This window comes from Pistacia vera, unplaced genomic scaffold (assembly GCF_008641045.1).
Source record: "Pistacia vera cultivar Batoury unplaced genomic scaffold, PisVer_v2 Contig68, whole genome shotgun sequence".
Lineage (NCBI taxonomy): Eukaryota > Viridiplantae > Streptophyta > Magnoliopsida > Sapindales > Anacardiaceae > Pistacia > Pistacia vera.
The window spans coordinates 228,064-245,752 of record NW_022196534.1 but is presented as its reverse complement, the minus strand read 5'-3'; the positions used below and the strand labels follow the sequence as shown (position 1 = coordinate 245,752).

Here is a 17,689-nt window from a genome sequence, read left to right as displayed (position 1 = left end):
CTTTGAGGTAAACTCACCAACATTGTCCAGACGGATTGCTTTAATTGGGTAATTTGGAAAGAGTGCCCGTACTCTGATGATTTATGTCAGCAATCTAGCAAAGACAACATTACGGGTAAATAGTAGACAAACATGTGACCATCGTGTCGACACGTCAATCAATACCATAAAGTAACAGAAAGGTCCACTTGGTGGATGGATAGGTCCACATATGTCCCCATGAATTCTTTGTAAAAATGATGGGGATTCTACACCAATTTTAGTGATGGATGGCTTAAGTGTCAATTTCTCTTGTGAGCAAGTAATACAAGTAATCTCATTAGGTGACAGAATCTTCAAGTTCTTTAATGGGTGCCCATGTGAGTTTTCTATGATCCTACGCATCATAATAGATCCTAGGTGACTAAGACGGTCATGCCAAATTTTAAAAAGTTTAGGATCAGTGAACTTCTGGTTCATAACTGCATAGACTTCAACATTCTTTAGGAATGTGTAATATAACCCTGATGAGAATTGAGAAAGCAGCGAGTTTCTCCAGTACATGCTTATGGCATAAAATATTAGTAGTGATGCATATAAACTCTCCATCCTTTTCACTTAAAGTTTCAATGTGGTATCCATTGAGTCGTATATCTTTGAAACTAAACAAATTTCTTCTAAATTTGCTAGAATATAAAGCATCATGGATACTTAATTTAGTTCCACTTGATAACAAGAGTGTTGCTCTTCCAGAGCCCTCAATTATGTTTATAGACCCTAATATAATATTTACTTTAGCTTCAGTAAATGTCAAATTTGAAAAATATTTTCTATCCCAAAGGATGGTGTACGTCATTACACTGTCTACTATACAAATGTATCCATCATTACTAGATATCGATGTTTCATTTTTTAAGTTCATCTTTCAATAGGAGTGCACTATTACACTTGTTAACCTCTTCGTGCTGATAATGTATTATAATCTTAATGGTATAAGTGTAATAGATTAAGGAAGACATAAATGTTAAAGTAAAGTTGAAAGGGGACTATAAAACTTCATTTCGTTTCACTTTAACTGTTGTAGTAAAAATGAAGCGGAGAGGGGGTTTTTATAGCCAACGCCCCCTCCCCTCATTCACTGTTAGGGCTGTAAACGAACCGAACAGTTCGTGAACAACTCGATGTTCGCTCGATAACTGTTCAATACTATTCACGAACAGTTTGATGTTTGCTCGATAATATGTTTGATCGAGTTCGAACATGAGTTGTTCGTTCGTTTATGTTCGAAAAACATGGTATGCATTATTATAATTTATATATATATTTTTTTCATTTTTATATTATGTTTGGTTTTGTTTGGATGAATTTTTTTTAATGGTAATCAATAATAAAATATTATGATGCTTTTGTTTTTCTTATATATATAATATGTTTGGATTTTTTTTCCTTCCAAATGTCATCAATAATTAAATATATAAGTATATAGCATTTTAATTAAAAAGTAATAAATTATTATGATACATAACATGACAAATTTAATAACATAATAGATTGTATAATCAAGTGATATATAATATAGTAAATCCAATAATATAATAGCTTCATATTTTTCCAAATGTAATCAATAATTAAATATTATAAGATAGCATTTCAATTAATAAATAATAAATATAGTATGGTAAATTGATGAATATAACATCTTGTATAATCAAGTGATGTATAACATAACAAATTTAATAATATAATAGCTTAATTAAATATAGTATGGTAAATTGATGAACATAACAATTGTATAATTAAGTGATATATAGCATGACAAATTTAATAATATAATAGTTTAATTAAATATAATATGGCAAATTTATGAACATAATATATTGAATAATCAAGTGATATATAACATGACAAAATTAATAACATAATAGCTTAATTAAACCTAAATTAATCACACGTTTGTATTGATCATATATTACAATAAACTCTCGTACCATCATGAATTTACAGGTGTTGATACAACACACACACACACACACACACACACACACATATATATATAGACAGTAATGTATGTATAAATATATAACAAATTAATCACACATATGTATTGATCATCTATTACAATAGACCTTCATTCCAATATGAATTTATGGGTATTGATAAAAAATATATATGTAAACATTTAAAATATTTATGATAATTCATTTAATGATAATAAATATATGATAACCTATAATTTTGGTAATTTCATAACTTATATATATATGATAATAATTTTGTACATACACAATTATACATTACACACACATATATAAACTCAATTTCACATTTTCCTTTACCAGGCCCAACCCAAATTTTAAAACAAAAATCCAAAGTCCAAACCCAATTCCACATTTTCCCTTACCGGCCCAAAATCCAAATTCATATTTACGAGTTAGTCGAACGATCACGAACTACTCGTTTTGTTAATCAAACGAACACGAACGGTCATCATATGTTCGTTCGAGTTCGAACACGAAATCGAATACTCCTTCATGCTTATTGAACAAGTTTCAAATGAGATTGTTCATTAGTGTTCGATGCAATCCGCCTATTCAACGCCTCAAAGTTAAGGCATGGATGGCCAATTACAACATTTTGTTTATTATTATTATTTTAAATATAAAATAGTTGATTCATTGTCCGCGAAAATCTATTATCCAAGGGGAATTACATGATCCATATGCAAATCAATAAATTAAATACTATTTATAATTTTTTCTCTCCCTATCTTTATAATTGATGTGATTGATCATTTTAAAAAATTGATGTTTTTACTATTCATTCAAATTCAAACAATTTAATATCCAAAATGTATCTATAATATTGAATAGTTTATATATTTTTTAGAGGTTAGATTGATAAAATTGTTGATTGATTTAAGGGTCGAATTGATGACAATTCCAAAATCAAGGAGTTTAAAGATCGCATTTCTAAAGCAAAGGGTGATTCACTACCAAAAATAAAAAACTGTGTATACATAGCTAGGGACACATTGATTTCTCAAATAGGTATGACCAGATTGGAAGATAGGGTGCATTTTATGTATATTACTGAATTTGAATGACTTGATTGCTATTACATATCCATAAAGAAAAAGCATCATATATTACTGAATTACCTCCCTAATTGGGAGAATTATACAAGTAAAACCAAGTTGAAGCTTTCTCATGCAACATCAATCAAAGTCACATCAATATGTACACAGGCCTCAAATTGCTTTCAGAAGAACTTGACAAGTCAACACAGAATCACACAATCGAATTCTAGTCAAAAGCACATTCCAATCTAAGTTTGTAGCAGAGTTACAATGGACTAACTGAAAATTTGCATATCTAAATAAGCTAATAACTTCACTAGTATTTGCTGAATGCTAGCTCTCACATGGACCTTCCTCATTTACAGATAAGAACATAAATTTGATTAATAAACATACGCGCATCAAGCTTCATAACAGTTGCAAGTTTCACAACTCAGAATGAAGAAAAATACTTTCAACAACTATACAGTTTACTATTTGAATGCATTCTCAGCAGGATCATGCATAAGAAAATACAAACTCATTAAATGTTTACAGATTTCCCATGCATTGGCAAGGTAAACACATGAAAACCTACCACATTGGATCAGTACAAGCAACTCTGCATAAAATTTTTTAACTTCATTAAAGGTATGTTTGCAAGTGCGTGAAAACGGTTTTCCAAAAAAGCAATCGTCAATTCTTTTAGAACTTCTAATTAGAAAAAAAAAAAGTGAAAACCTTTTGCTCTGCTGAAGATATGGCAATGGAAAAAAGAAAAGGATGAAGAATAAAGTGCCAAGATTAGGAGCTACAAATAAGCAGGCAAAAGAAAATTCCAGTACAAGCCTATTCATAAATAAGAAAAGGCACTGCCTTAAAAAACAGAAATAAGCAGTACCTTAATGAGACACAATACAAATTTCATCTGCCAATATGTTTCAGTTCCACACGATGATATCTGAGAAAAATATTGTTACATACATAATTTTACTTATAACTGACGATGTAACTTGTATCTAGCAGAAGACCGACATTAATACTCCCAAAAAGTATCAAAGGAAAATTATTCAGAACTTGAATCTCATCTCTATTTCACCTATGGTCATTTTCACCATCTCAAACAAATCTAATAAGTTGGCCAGCTTATTAAAATAGAGCACAAAAAATTTCTCATTGTGAAAGGAAAATGGGATATAGCTACCAAAAATTATCCTGTACAAATATTTAGAAATTGACTATCCTTTTTAACCAGAACCATGTAGAACAATGAAATATAAAGGAAGCTTTCAGTTTGGGTCTGAAACCATTATCACATTTTTTACAAACAATTAACTACAAGACTCATGTAGCTCATGGAACGAGAAAGAGAGAGAAAATAGAAGAAATTAAGGAGGAGCAGATTTTAGAGTTCTAAAGAGATCAGGAGGAAAGCAACCACTTAATCTCCCAATTGATTTATAATCCTGACAATTCCTACTTCTAAGATTTTCAAACCATATAATATTATTTCTGCATCAAAGACCTTTAATAAACAGAAGAAGCCTCTTCTTGCATAACCTAAAGCAACTACAGGATACATCCATATTCTATATAATAAACAAAGATTTGAAATGCAGCCCAATTACATAACAAGCATTTATTCAGGTTATTGCCTTCAATAGATTTAAAATAAAAGTTCCCAACAACGTTCTATTATCAAAACATCACTTTAACTGATCTAAACCCATATTGCACTGTACAAATGAAAGGTGATGTTTCCCGATTCTTCAATAGCTTATACTGATCATAAGTCATTCAGTAACTATTTACTTGAACAAAATATTAGAAGTTCTTACAGATACGCTATAATCAACCACAAAATTTGTATTCCGGAAACAAGGTTAGTGTTAAGCAGATATGAATTCTAACATGCATGTATATCTCCAAATGCAGCGGAAAGAACTGATATATTGAACTTCAGAAATAAACAAACAAAGAACATATACAAAGAACAACGTACACCACCCATTGATGAAAACCAGTAGCTGATAACAGAAAGACACAAAGCTTTTACATAAATCTCGATCTAAATTACAAGCTTGTAATCAAAGAATGCTACAGACACAATCAAACCACATAGCCGCTTGATTCCCCTCCCAAAAAAATTAAAAAGCAAAAATGGAACATAACAAATGTGTTAATTGCACATGTAAACCCCAGTCTCATACTTGTAAGCAACTTCATAAAAGTCTGTCTTACCTTCAGTAGCAGGCCGTAGACAAACCCCAGATAATGATAACATCCCTTCTCCAGAAAATTTTACATAACCAATAACATCAAGCTCTTCCCCACCATCTTCCTCAATAGAATCCACAGGCATTCTTACTCTCAGCCGGCCAACAGAACCCTTTACTGGAATCGCTGGTACATGCCACTTCAATTCTCTATCAGTTCTATTCAACACAGCTTTAGGCGAAACTTTCAACAATGTAGGATCAACCGGTAGTTTCAACACAAACGTTACATCATGTAATGGTGTAGGCAAGTCAGGGTTTGAAACATACTGTATCATCACAGAAAGCAAAGTCCCACTAAGTCTTTTTATCAAGCGAACTCTTAAAGGCAATGGTGTCATCCTAGGAAGTAAACTATACTTCAAAATGGGAATTGGCTCATCAGATGGAGCTGTTCTCACATGAAACATCCCATTACCTAGACTACTAACTTTACTACTCTGCATAACAAATCTCTTAACCCCACTAGTACCATCAACACGAAATGAGAACTCAGTTTCTTTATCGTCACCAGAAGTTTTCTTGGGCAATGATCTCAAATAAACCACACCCATTAACCCTGTTCTAGCAAGCAATGATTCCCTGAACTCTGCACTAATTTGCTCCACAATATACATTTCAGGACCCTTCATTTCAGTCTTTTTCACCAAAAGTTTCTCAAGTGGAGTCTCTGCAGCTCCATCAGCCTTCTTAGCCGGAGCATCAGGACCAGTTTGCAACAGTTCAAGCCCACTAAGCCCTTCCTTTTTCGCAATCTTCTTTGGTCCAATAAACTCAGAAGCATCCAATCCACCACCCCAAGCTCCAGTAAATCCTTCAAAAGTCTCCTCCATCGTAGCCTTATCATTACTAAACTCAATACCACCATACTCCCCTTCAAAACCCTCCACATTAATATGAGTCGACTGCGTAGCCTCAGCCGGCGGCAATGTAGTAACTTCTAATCCCGCTAACGCCACAGTCAAATCAGTCGACGAACCCTTATTCTTCTTAAACCCACCAACAAGTTCCTCCTCCTTATTCACCACTTCACTCGCCGCAAATGGGTCCTTCTCAACATTAGACTCCTCACTCTTCTCCAATTCCTTATCTTTTTCTTGCTCATTAGCAGTTTGCACAACAAGAGTAGCTGCCACCTCATCTCCGGCCGCAATAGTCTCAGCCGGGACTTCAAACCGAGCATTCGAAAATGAATCAACCGCCGCCAAATGCTCGAGCGAATGAATCTCAACAGAACTCCAATGATCCGCCCCACGAATCTTACTCTCCGTGTCTAATGCAGAGTGAACCATCTTCGCAATTCCGTCACCGTGCATTGAACCCAACATTGCAGCTAAACGTATACTACTAACGCCACGTAGGACAATATCTAAAGCCATATAGATTTCAGCGTACTTACGATTAAGTTTCTCGGGAGTGACATCCACGCCACGGCACGCTGTCACAATGACACTAACGGCTTGATTAACGGTGTTAATGCAGTCGAAGACATTGATTGAGTTGTCGTGATCGGCGTTGGTGATGCCGAGGACGTAGATGGAGTTGACGAGACGATACACGACGCGGTACCGAGATTCAACGCCGACGATGAGCTGGCCGCTGGAGGCGGCGAGGGGATCATCGCCGAGGGAGGCGATGGATTCGAGAGCGGCGTCGTGGTCGACAGAGGGGGAGACGGAGGGTTGGGATTGATGGGCTTGATGTGTGTGGAGGCGTTTCGTGGCGGCAAAGATTTCGCGGGTTTGACGGAAGGCGGAGAGGGCGGCGAGGGCTCGGGTCGGAGGGAACCATTCTCGGGTTTGGAGGAGGATGTCGGATCCGTTGACGGGTTGGAGAGAGAGGGCTAGACACGACATTTGGGTGAATTTGAATTGGATTGGATCTGATCGGGTTTTGAATTGATCGGATCTAGGGTTTGGGAGGTAGAGAAAATGAAATGGAAGAGAGTATTGAGTTGAATTGAAGAGCGAGTCAAGTGAGTTAGCGAGTTGGTAATTTGTTCGTTGTTGAGGTTGATGAGTTTGAAGCAGAAATGTTAAGGTGGCTTGTGCTGCAGAGGAGCAGAAATTGAAATGAGAGAGAAAGGTTGGCTTGGTGGCTGATGTGAACTGTGGACTATGGAGTGGTTATGGGCCGTGGTCGGTGTACAAGGAAGATGACGGACGTGAAAAGGGAGGGCCGATTGTAATGAATTGGGCCTTTCTGTTTATGTTATAGCCCAAACCATCTACATTTAACGAAATACTGTAGTTTATCTTCATAGTTTCAAAAATTATGGAGCGGAAGAAACTTTCACCCTCTTGGTTTTAAAAAATATTACTGAAAAAATAGTATTACCATTAAAATATATTATCTTAAAAATTAATAAAGAATGTAATATTAATATGTCTAGTTAAATTAGTGAATATAAATAATTAATATGTTTGGTTGGGAAGAATAAAATATTATCGAAAAGGTTTTTACTTAATTATTGTTCCTTTATAATATTATTATTATTATTTAGAGTATTACTTTAACTCCCTACATTTGAGAATTTAGCTAAAAAACTCCAATAATAAAAGTTTAAAATTTAACAAAATACCTCCATCCACCGCCACCAGCAATCGTCAAAATGGCACACAATCGGGTTGATCTAGCTGAAAACGGGCAAAATAAATCTGGTCGTTCCTAGCCAGATCCATGACCATCTGGTGGTTTCTAGCTTTCAATTTGGTCGAAATGGTCAAATCGGCACATGACCAATCGTGCACTATTCCGACAACTGTTGATGATGGTCAACGATTAACAGTCGTCTTAGGTTATTAGGGATATTTTGGATATTATTCATATAAATAATGAGGGTATTTATATTAAAAAAATTAATATATGAAGTTATAGAAGTCATTTTACACATTTGAGCTAATTGTTATTTAGTAGACATATGAAGATAATTATATCCAAAATGTTTATTAATTAAAAATAAAATTGGTATGAGCAATAGATTACCTGATAGTAAAAAATAACATCATTTCAAACAGTAATCAAATTACCAGGGGCGCGGATCCAGCCCACTCTCAAATGTTTTTTTTAAATATTAATATATATAATTTTTGGATTTTGGCCCATCCTAACAAAAATATTAATATGTAATTAGTTTTTATTTTGGCCAACCCTAAAAAAAATTTCTGGATCCAACACTACAAATTACCCGTCATATATTAATCACTATTGATATTAGTCGATTATCAGAACATTTATTACTTGACACTCAAACGTGTTAATTGCCTAATTAAAATTTAGATCATTGGTGTTATCTTTTATGACACCAAAACAAAGGCTACGTCTATGTCATGTTATGTGTAAATGATACACATTGCTTACTATAGTAAAGGCCGGCCAAACTAGGGGAAGGCAGCAGAGCCACTTCAAAATAAAAACCAACCCCAGTTTGATCTTATCAAAATTCTCATCTAATAGAGAGGCGGCTTATTTCAGCAATTTGAATCATTAATCATCAATGCAAAAGGGAACAGCACAAAGCGATGGTATGCTTCGCTAGCAAGTAGGTCAATGACTTGATAGCGGCAGTAAGATTCTTTGTAAGGAAAAACTGATATTAGTTTATCTTTTTACTAATTCAACAATCTTTGTACATAACAATTTGAATTCATCAACTAGTATGGATAGATCATACTGATGTGCCCAGATTCTGTTTTCATAAGTTCACCTCAAATTTAACTTTTGAAATCATTCTATATTTCTATTTACTTTGTTTTCATCCTTGAGACTAGTGACATTTTCTCTTCAGTTTCAGTCCTAAATCCCTTTTAAATTCTTCAGAAAACAGGACAAATTGCTTCCGAAATGTAATTTGACACTTCGATTTCAGTTTACATTTAAAGCCAATTTTAATCAAACCGAAAGCAAATTTCAGTTAACAAGTTTAGCTCCTTCAGTTCAACAATAATATTCCCCTTCCTCTTCCCAGACATTTTCTCAGCATCCAAACGCACTCCCAATTCCAATTTTAACCTTTCACCAACCAATTAGATCAACAAACCGAACCAATCATCCAAGCATAAACTCATAAACTAAACACAAAAAAAAATAAATAAATAAATAAATAATAGTCAATTACCATAAAAATCTTCATTAATTGATGAAATTTCATTACAAAATCCATTAAAACGCCAACAAACCAAACCCTAACCCTAACCACCGAAACCATATAGAGTCCGGCCCTGACGTTTCAAAGCATAAACGACGTCCATGGCGGTGACGGTCTTCCGGCGAGCGTGCTCGGTATAGGTCACGGCGTCTCTAATCACGTTCTCCAAAAAGATCTTGAGAACACCGCGAGTTTCTTCATAGATCAAACCGCTGATACGCTTGACGCCGCCACGCCTCGCCAGACGCCGAATCGCCGGCTTCGTGATCCCCTGAATGTTATCTCTGAGAACCTTACGGTGACGTTTGGCTCCTCCCTTTCCCAATCCCTTGCCTCCCTTTCCCCTTCCTGACATTTTTGCGTTTTCTTCTGTTTTCCTTTTCTCTTACTCTCTGTTTAGATGTTTGATTGTTGCGTTTAGTGAGAGATGAGACGGGGTTTATATGGAAAGAGATGAGGCTTGGTGGCCGTTGGATTAGAAAGTGATCCGCGTGAAGGGTACTTTTTGAGATGCGAACCGTTGGATTGTGAGATCTTGAATGTGATTGGTGGAAATGAATTAGTGTTGGATCGTGTTATGGAAATTGAGACTGGGCGGGTGATTTTGGTGGGAATGGTGCGTGGGAAAAAGCACTTGTTATTTGCCGCGTTTGGTTGGATTGAAAATTGAAAATTGAAAATTGAAAATTGAAAATTGAAAATTGAAAATTGAAAATTGAAAATTGAAATTGAAATTGAAATTTTGCCTTAATATAACCATTGACAGAAGCACCTTGTCTTTTAAAATTAATATTAATTTATGATTATCATATAACATTGTGATTATATAACTTGAAATGTGTATCTTTAGTACAATGTTATTAAATAAAAAATATGATGTATAACCGCACTTAATTAAAAACATTGTATGATAGTTAGGCGTTATATTAGCTGTGGATAAAGATGAACCAGATTTGAATAAGTGGGATGACACAATTTTTTAAAAAATAACATAAAGAATGTTTAATTAGGTTTGTTTATAAATCTAAACTCAATTTGGATTTTGATTTTTTTTTTTTTTATGAGTTTGAAGTAGATGGACTAACCTAATTCTGCATATCACTACCTTACATTTTACTCTAGTTGATGAGGACATAACCAAGCAGCCTGATGTCGTAAAACCGATACAAGATCCTCTTCACATACTGATGGGCCAGATTATGAGGAGTCGAGTTAAAAAAATGCAACGTGTCTTGTCAAGCGTAATTGAAGAACTTGAAGCCAAGGAAGCAATTTTTAAAGTCGAGTGTGTCTTAGAGAGATCCAAAAAGATTATTAACAAGATTAAAGTCCAAGTCCAAGTTTGAGGAATTAAAGACTGATTCTTGTTAGCCCTAATTGGGTCCACAAGTTGGCGTTCAAGCCTTTGTTCATGGGGCTTAATAATTGTTATTTTATGTGGGTTTTTTGTTATTTTAAGACTTATTTTCGTGTAATTGGTTGCAGCTATTTATTTACTAAAGCCCAAGTATTTTATTATTTTTATTATTTGGATTTGGGTTAATTACTAGGGTTAAGACCTCTTACTGGGCTGTTAGCCTTATTTTGGGCTAATTAGTTAGTTATATATAATTGTATGATGTTTTGGCCGCAAACTTTTTGGGAAGGAATAATTAAATATTTCCTTTTTTTTTTAAGATTGCATCTTGATCTTTAGAACTCATCAAGAATCACCAATTCTCGTGGCGTTCTTCCATTAAACTTATCAATCTAAATCAAGATTGTGGCATTTCAAATTATCTATACTAAGGTTATGATGATAGATTCGTTTCAGGTAGCGGTTCTTCGAATTCTGATTGTTCCTAGATCTTTACGTTCTTGATTGGCCGGTTTCTTTGCAAATTGAAGGAGATCGCATCAATTGGTATCAGAGCCAGGTTCAAATCAGAATCTCTGTTATTATTTTTTTTTTCTTTTGTTTCTTTTCAAGTCTTTGTTCTTGTTTCATCGTATTCAAATTGTCTTAGTTGAGTCTTGCTGAATATCTTGAATAAACTGATCATCATACTATTGAATTTGGTGTGATTTCTTGGTTATTTGAACATCTTGGGGGCTCTCTTGATCAATATGTGCACCAAATTAGGGTTTCGATTAAGTTTAGCTCAAGTCATTAGGGTTCTTTGAATTTAATCTCATGTTTCGTAATATGCTTTTGTGTTGAATCCATGTTATTTAGTTTGGGTCTTGATTTGTAATTGATTGAATCTTGTTAGCATCTTTTCTTGATTGCAAATTAAATTCAATACAAATCAGATTTGATTTAACAAAAGTCGGCCAAGTTAAAAAAAAATAAAAATTGCAACATATATCAGATCTGAATATACTGTTCACGTTCAGATCTTGATTAGATATATAAAAAAATAAAAAGAAGAAAGAAAGAAAAGTTGCGGCCAAATCTTGTTAATCTTGAATCTTGGTCTGATTTGTTACAATCTAATCTTTTACAATTGTCCTTCCAAAGATTCGATCTTGATTGAAGTTTTGTTCGTTTCATATTCTTGGTGTTGATTTTTTTTTTTTATTGTCGTGAACACTCTAAATTTTGGGTGTTCTATTGTCTTCGTGATTGATTCGGATCTGTCCTTTTGCATTCTCGGTAGGTGATTTTGAGCGACACATCTGAAAATTTAATAATTCTTGTCTTTCGTTGTAAAAAAATAAAATAAAATAAAATTTCAGATCATGAGATTCAAAAGAGCATTCTAAATGCGAGTGTAAGTGGCTTGAATAATTGAGTGTAAACACGTGAGGGAGTGTTTATAAGGAATTTTCTAACATTTTCTACAGGTACACCTTCATGAAAAATCTTGAAAAGGACATTGCGAAAGAATCAGAGAAATCCAACGTTTTCACAATGAAAGCTATGCAGTAACAATTAGAACGTATGATGAATCTTATGAGTAGTTTTGAGAGTAGGGTAGAAAGAATGAAAGAAGGGGAAAAGAAAAATAAGAAGAATGCACCATCCACGTGAGCTCATGATAGGATAGTAATTGATAGTGAGAATAAGCGCAATGACGATGAGATGACCATAATAAGTGCGGATAGGCAGGTTAGAAAGAACGATGGGAAATACTTTAGGGGAGGTAGGAACTCGGTTTGGGAAGATAGAAACTTGGGTAGTATTAAGATGAAGATTCCACCTTTTCAAGGTAGGAACGATTTGGAGGCTTATTTGGAGTGGGAGAGAAAGGTAGAACAAGTCTTTGATATCCATAGTTACTAGGAAGAGAAGAAAGTGAAATTAGCGATTGTAGAGTTTACTGATTACGCCAGCGTATGGTGGGACCAATTAGTTAGGAATAGGCATAGAAACATGGGAAGATATGAAGAGTGTGATGAGGTAGTGATTTATTCCGAGCCATTACTATAACAATTTGTTCCAAAGGTTACAAGGGCTTAGGCAAGGGAATAAGAGCGTAGAGGATTATTATAAAGAGATGGAGATGGCTATGATTAGGGCAAATATAAAGGAGGATAGAGAAGCCACTATGGCTAGGTTCTTGAATGGGTTAAATCGAGAGATAGCTAATGTGGTAGAGTTGCAACACTATGTTGAGTTAGAAGACATGGTTCTTATGGCCATGAAAGTTGAGCGATAGTTGCAATGTGAGGGTCGAGAGACTTAGGATCTTATAGTAATACTTTTAGGTCGAGTGGGTCTAAGCGAGATGAGGGAACCTTCTACAAGCCCAAAATTGAGAGCCCTCAGCATGGTTGTTAATATCCTACGATACACAATATGAATCCTATGATACGATTCGATACGGGTCACCAACGATATGTATCGGAGGGTGTATCGCAAACCTTTTGATACGTTGATATGTATTTTATGATAAAATACGTATTGGTCCGTATCCTTAAAAATATCGATACGGCTTTTTTAATTTGGGCCGAAGGCCTAAAAAATTTTTTGGGTCAGGTTGAAAATAGATCGGGTCAGATCTAGGTTACCCGACCCGATTCACTGAAACCCACTTAAAATTACCCCATCCCCAATTTTACCCTAGCTAAGATTCACTCATGGTGAAGAGAGCAGTTGCACGCACCTTAGCCTCTCGGTCCCCACTTCTCAGTAGTCAGCAATTAAGCTAAAAGTCACCAAGTTCAACACAATTTGTTCAGGTATACTACTTTTTTTCTCTTTTCATTTCATATTTGAATTGTAATATAATATTATAAAAACCTTGATTTGTTTGTTTGCTCATTAAGAATATAAAAAGTTGATTCATCTTTGTTGATTCTTGATACAAGTGGAGACAATTAAATAATATAGAGCAATTGCATGCACCATAGCCTCTCGGTCCCCACTCTCAGTAGTTAGTAATTTATTAAACCAATTAAGCTAAAAGCCACCCAAGTTCTACACGATTTGTTCAGGTGTACTACTTTTTTTCTCTTTTCATTTCATATTTGATCTGTAATATAATATTACAAAAACCTTGATTTGTTTATTTGCTCATTAAGAATATAAAAAAATGATTCATCTTTGTTGATTGTTGAATAAAACTGAAGACAATTAAATAATATAATATTAGAATACTAAGAAATTCTTAGTTGCATTGTTCTATGGATAACAATTTTACAAACCTCTTGTATATGAGTTTCGATTTGTTTTCCTTATGTTATGCTTCTTCATTTGGTATTTTGCAGCCTCTTTTGGTCTATTAGATTAAGACTAAGATTTCAATCATGAGAAATAAGAAGGGAAAATTAGATGATATTACATGGGAGCATTGTAAAAAAGTGAATGAGGAAAATAGATTGCATCTTACATGTAACTATTGTGGTATACCATATTGGGGTGGTGTAATACGAATGAAAAATCATCTTGCTGGAGCCCATATCCAGTTAAGCCATGTAGTCAAGTTCCCGAAGATGTTAAAATGAAATTTCAAGAGTTGTTGGTAGCAAAGAAAGTTAATAAGGATGATGATGATGATGATATGGTTGACATTTTTAAACAGTAAGATGTTAATCCCAATACGGGTAAAATTGATAGTTTTCTTAGTAAGGGGAAAAAAGGAAGTGGTTCTAACTCTAAGCAAAGAACTTTAAATGAAGTTGTGAAGGATAGGGAAAAGGTAATTCAAGGTATATGTAGGTGTCTTTATGGCAATGCATTACCATTTAATTTAGTTAAAAGTCCTCTTTTTGTTGACATGTTAAAATTAGTGGGAGATTATGGAAGCGGATTGAAACCTCCTACTTATCATGAAGCAAGAGTTTCTTATTTGAAGAGAGAGGTTGATCTTGTGGAAGAAAAACTTGGAAAGTATAAAAAATGAGTGGAAAAAGAATGGTTGCACATTAATGTCAGATGGGTGGACGGATGGAAAGGGTAGATCACTGACTAACTTTCTTGTCAATAGTCCAAGTGGGACAGTTTTTTTGAAATCTATTGATACCTCCGAATTTATAAAAAATGCTCAAAAAATGTTTGAGTTACTTGATAGTGTTGTGGAGGAGATAGGAGAGGAGCATGTTGTACAAGTGGTAACTGACGGAGCATCCAATTATGTAGCTGCCGGTAGAATGTTAAAAGAGAAAAGGAGAAAGCTATTTTGGTCTCCTTGTGCGGCTCATTGTCTTGACTTGATTCTTGAGGATATTGGAAAGATTGCGGTATTCTATGACACCATTGCAAAAGCCAAGCAAGTCACAAGTTTCATTTATGGGCATACATGGGTGCTTAATTTATATAGAAAATTTTCAAAGGATAAAGAGCTAGCAAGACCGGCAGTAACAAGATTTGCAACGTCTTTTCTCACATTGAGTTGCATTATGGATAGTAAACTAACTCTTAGGTCCATGTTTGCATCAGAAGAATGGCCAAATAGTATACATGCTACTACAGTTAAGGGGAAAAAAATGGTGGATATTATCTTGAGTGATACAAGATTTTGGAAATCCATCCAATTTGCCTTGAAATGTGTGGATCCACTAGTGGAGGTTTTGAGGCTTGTAGATGGTGATGCGAAACAAGCAATAGGATACATCTATGAAGCCATGAGAAGAGCAAAGAATCAAATTGCAAAGAATTTCAACAATGTGGAGCATCGATATAGAGAAATATGGAAGATAATTGACACTCATTGGGATTTTCAACTTCATAAGCCAATTCATGCAGCGGCATACTACCTTAATCCTAAGTAAGTGTTGATCATTTTTTTTTAATCCATATAAAAATTGCTTGAAAATTTGAATTTAGAAATCTAATTTATGTTGATTTTATATATTAGGTACCATTATGATCCAAACTTCAATCCAGACAAAGAAGTTAAAATTAGATTGTACAAGGTAATTGAGAAGATGTATCCGGATGTGGAAACAAGAGTTGAAGTTGATGCTCAACTTGACAAGTTTAAAAGAAGAGTAGGATTATTTGGAATGGATATGACCATAATAACAAGAGACAAAAAACAACCGGGTATGTTTGCTTATATGTTTGTTATTTATTTATTTTGGTTATAACTTACTAATGTGTTTGTTATTATTATTATTATTTTTTAAATAGCTTTATGGTGGGACAGCTATAGAGAAGAGTGCAAAGAGTTGCAAACACTTGCCATAAAAGTCTTAAGCCTTACATGTAGTGCCACGGGTTGTGAAAGAAATTGGAGTACCTTTGAACATGTGCATTCTAAAAGAAGGAATCGTTTGGAGCAACAAAGATTGAATGCTCTTGTCTTTGTTAAATATAACCTTCAATTAGAAATGAGGCAAAAGCTTAGGGAGGAGAAAGGAGAGGCATATGATCCAATATGTTTATTGGACATAGAATCCGATGATGAGTGGATTATGGAAAAAGAAGATCCTTGGTTGCCGGATGATAATTCATGGATGGATATTCAAGAATGCTTCAACATAGATGAATGTGCTCCTAGCAATAAAAGAGCCAGAGGTATATCTTACTTTGATATTAATCTAGCAATTCTTTTAATAAAAAATTGAACGTACTATGTATATTGATGGTTTGATGATTTCTTTATAGGACCAAGGAACTTAAATGCTAGCAACAAAAGAGCTAAAGAAAAAGTTGTTGAAGAGGAAGATGTACTGCCTATTTTGTGTGATGAAGATGGAGAAAGTGAAGAGGAAGATGTGTTGCCTATTTTGCATGATAATAATAACACTAGTGGAGATATAGATATTAACATTAATCTTGGAAATGATATAAATGGTTGAAAAGAAATGATATAGATTCTTAAGTTTATGATTAATTTTGATTATGTAATATCATAATTTAAAGCCAATAGTATCACAAAATTTATTAATTAATCTTGGGGATTATATTAATTTTTAGAAAAAAATTATTATTTTATTATTTAAAAAAAATGTGTATCTTACGATACGATACGATTCGCGATACACGATTCGAAAAATTAGGTTTTCGATACACGATACGATACACGATTTGACAACCATGGCCCTGAGCTTAAGAAAGACGAGGCCAATCGTGATTCAAAGTTTAGTAAACTTGAACCACCCAAGAGAAACAGTGAGATAAAGTGTTTTAAAAGTTTGGGTAGAGGTCACATAGCTTCTTAGTGTCCCAATAAAAGAGTCATGGTATTGAGGGAGGATGGAGTGTATGAGACGAAGGAGGAGTCGGATGATGATTCTATGCCACCATTAGAGGATGCTAGTGATGTAGAGTTAGAGTTTCCTGTTGAGAGAGAGATACTAGTGTCTAAAAGAGCTTTGAGTGTGCAAATTAGCGAGGAGAATGAGGAACAATGAGAGAATATTTTTCATACTCGCTATCATGTGAAGAATAAAGTGTGTACCTTAATCATAGACGGTGGTAGCTGTACTAATGTCACTAGCACAGAACTTGTTGAGAAGCTTAGCTTATCTACACTCAAACACCCTAGGCCTTATAAGCTACAGTGGTTAAATGATTGTGGCGAGATTAGAGTTACCAAACAGGTATTATTGTCATTCTCCATAGAGAAGTACAAGGATGAAATTATGTGTGATGTGGCTCCAATGCATGTCGGGCACATACTATTAGGAAGGCCATGGCAGTACGATAGGCATTTAGTTCACGATGGATTTAAGAATAGATATTCCTTTGTCACGAACAACATCAAACTACACTAGTACCTTTAACCCCAAAACAAGTGTATAAAGATCAATTGAGCGAAAGTGAGAAAAAGAGTAAGGCCGAAAAAAAGAGTGAAAAAAAAT

At 34.5% G+C, this 17,689-nt stretch overlaps 2 protein-coding genes across 2 annotated transcripts; both read right to left on the bottom strand.

The window, feature by feature from the left end:
• Positions 1–5,062: 5,062 nt before the first annotated feature.
• LOC116113509 lies at positions 5,063–7,401 on the bottom strand. Its single transcript, XM_031399661.1, has one exon. The coding sequence runs from the start codon at positions 7,164–7,166 to the stop codon at positions 5,214–5,216; it is 1,953 nt and encodes a 650-aa protein (XP_031255521.1). The 5' UTR covers positions 7,167–7,401; the 3' UTR covers positions 5,063–5,213.
• A 2,012-nt stretch (positions 7,402–9,413) lies between these two features.
• On the bottom strand, positions 9,414–9,885 carry LOC116113507 (histone H4). The gene has a single exon (XM_031399659.1). It carries the CDS (start codon positions 9,810–9,812, stop codon positions 9,501–9,503), a length of 312 nt encoding a protein of 103 aa, XP_031255519.1. The 5' UTR covers positions 9,813–9,885; the 3' UTR covers positions 9,414–9,500.
• Between the last annotated feature and the right edge of the window lie 7,804 nt (positions 9,886–17,689).

What these genes read in the sequence shown, in the direction of transcription:
- LOC116113507 (XM_031399659.1), bottom strand. Translation starts at nt 9,812, where the DNA reads ATGTCAGGAAGGGGAAAGGGAGGCAAGGGATTGGGAAAGGGAGGAGCC.
- LOC116113509 (XM_031399661.1), bottom strand. Translation starts at nt 7,166, where the DNA reads ATGTCGTGTCTAGCCCTCTCTCTCCAACCCGTCAACGGATCCGACATC.